The sequence below is a fragment of the Camellia sinensis genome, chromosome 3 (assembly GCF_055761805.1).
Source record: "Camellia sinensis isolate YWXY chromosome 3, ASM5576180v1, whole genome shotgun sequence".
NCBI classification, from domain to species: Eukaryota; Viridiplantae; Streptophyta; class Magnoliopsida; order Ericales; family Theaceae; genus Camellia; species Camellia sinensis.
This window is the reverse complement of record NC_138963.1, coordinates 85,749,047-85,750,968: the sequence shown is the minus strand read 5'-3', so window position 1 is coordinate 85,750,968 and position 1,922 is coordinate 85,749,047. Positions and strand designations below refer to the sequence as shown.

At 35.3% G+C, this 1,922-nt stretch overlaps 1 protein-coding gene across 1 annotated transcript; it reads left to right on the top strand.

The window, feature by feature from the left end:
- The first annotated feature begins 348 nt into the window (after nucleotides 1-348).
- Nucleotides 349-1,566, top strand: LOC114301668 (uncharacterized). Its single transcript, XM_082918199.1, has one exon. The coding sequence runs from the start codon at nucleotides 349-351 to the stop codon at nucleotides 1,564-1,566; it is 1,218 nt and encodes a 405-aa protein (XP_082774325.1).
- Nucleotides 1,567-1,922: the final 356 nt, after the last annotated feature.

Sequence of the window (1,922 nt, the reverse complement as noted above, 5' to 3'; positions counted from 1 at the left end):
GGTGTGGGAATGAAACTTTTTCTTTGAAATTGCTTTGAACTGGACTATTGGTTAGTGGATTCTCTTCCTTGCTATTTTCCTTCTGAGTGACCCTCTTAATATGCATTACCAATGCCAAAACAACAAATTGAAATAGCCGTTGGGGAATTTTCAAAATGGGTTTTCAAAATTTATAGTTTAATTTTTTGGGTGTTTTCAAAACCTTCCTTGTTTTTCTTTGAAAGGACACAAGTAGCAGGACGCAAGTTGGAAAGGATTAAAAGTTGTCGTATACATGGCCTTTTGCGTGAAATTATTCTTTCAAAGTCAAGAGATCATGACTTTCTAACAACAGGAAGAGAAGAAAGCATGAGGTGTCCTAAAAAAGCTCGACGACTATCAATTCATCATACCTTACCAGATATACCAGAACAAGGTAAGTGTTTCTCTCAACTACGTTCCTTGCTTATGTTTGGAGTAGATGAACCTATTTCTGAGTCCTCCATGCCTCTATTGCTCAATGGTGGGTTGAGGTTGTTAAAAGTTCTACACTTGAGAAATGCTTCTTTGGAGAGATTTCCAGGCCATGTGGTCAAGTTGTTCCATCTAAAGTATCTAAGCTTGAGAGGAACACAAGTGAAAGTGCTTCCAAATTCGATTGGATTGCTTTCGAACCTAGAGACATTAGATCTTAAAGAAACGTATGTGACAGATTTTCCCGTTGAAATTCTAAAGCTCCAAAAGTTGCGCCATCTTTTGTTATATCGTATTGAAACTGGGCATATTTATCTTCCATTTCACTGTAAACATGGCTTTGAGGCACCATCTAAGATAGGAGGCTTGCAATACCTACAAAAGTTATGCTTCTTAGAGGCAAACCATGCCAATGGTAGCACCCTAGTGAAAGAGATAGGAAGGCTAACCCAATTAAGGAGGTTGGGAATCTTGAAGTTGAGAAGAGAGGATGGGGTGGGTTTGTGCTCATCCATTGAGAAGCTAAGCAACCTGCGCTCATTAGATATAACTTCAATAGAAAAGGATGAGATCCTTGATCTACAGTCTCTATCTCCAGCTCCTCAATTTCTTCAACGACCATACTTGAATGGATGTTTAGAGAAGTTGTCACAGTGGATAACTTCTCTTCATGGTCTCATGCGCTTATCTTTGTTGTGGGGCCAGTTAAGGAATGATCCACTGAAATCCCTTCAAGATTTACCCAATCTGGTTTTTCTCTCACTTCTTTATGAAGCGTATGAAGGGAAAGGATTGTGTTTCAAGGCTGGTAGATTTCAGAGACTGCAACGTTTAAACCTTTATAATTTGAAAGGATTGAGATGGTTGATAATGGAGAAGATGTTTCGACTTGAAGAACTATTTATCATCAAATGTGAATTGTTGGAGGAGTTGCCCTCAAGCATTGAACATCTATCAAATCTTAAAAATTTTCAACTGAGTGACATGTCTGATGAATTAATTTCAAAGTTGAATCCAGCCGTACAAGATGGGGATTATTGGAAAATAGTACACATCCTTAAAGTGCGGATTGAGGACTCAAAATATGGTTATTGGAAAGGAAGATATCTCTAGTGAGAGAAAGGGGGAAAAAAAACTTAATGTTTAATTTACTAGATTGGATCATTATCACATTTAGTGCTGTTTCTTTTCCATGTTCATGTTCTTACTTTTTTTATTTATTTATTGAATTTCTCACAGTGATTTAAAATTTTCATTTCTATCTCTTTTTTATTTATTTATATTTTGACAGCTTGCAAATCTAATGTATAACTTCCTTAATTGATCTCTAAAGAATTATAGAAGCTTTATTAAATTCAAATTTAGAATTGCAGTTGTTTATTTTGCAATTGTAATGATTTTAATTTATATCTACACTAGTTAAACAAATCTCAAATGTAATGTAATTTTTATTAGTTTTGTGATTTCTA

What these genes read in the sequence shown, in the direction of transcription:
- LOC114301668 (XM_082918199.1), top strand. Translation starts at nt 349, where the DNA reads ATGAGGTGTCCTAAAAAAGCTCGACGACTATCAATTCATCATACCTTA.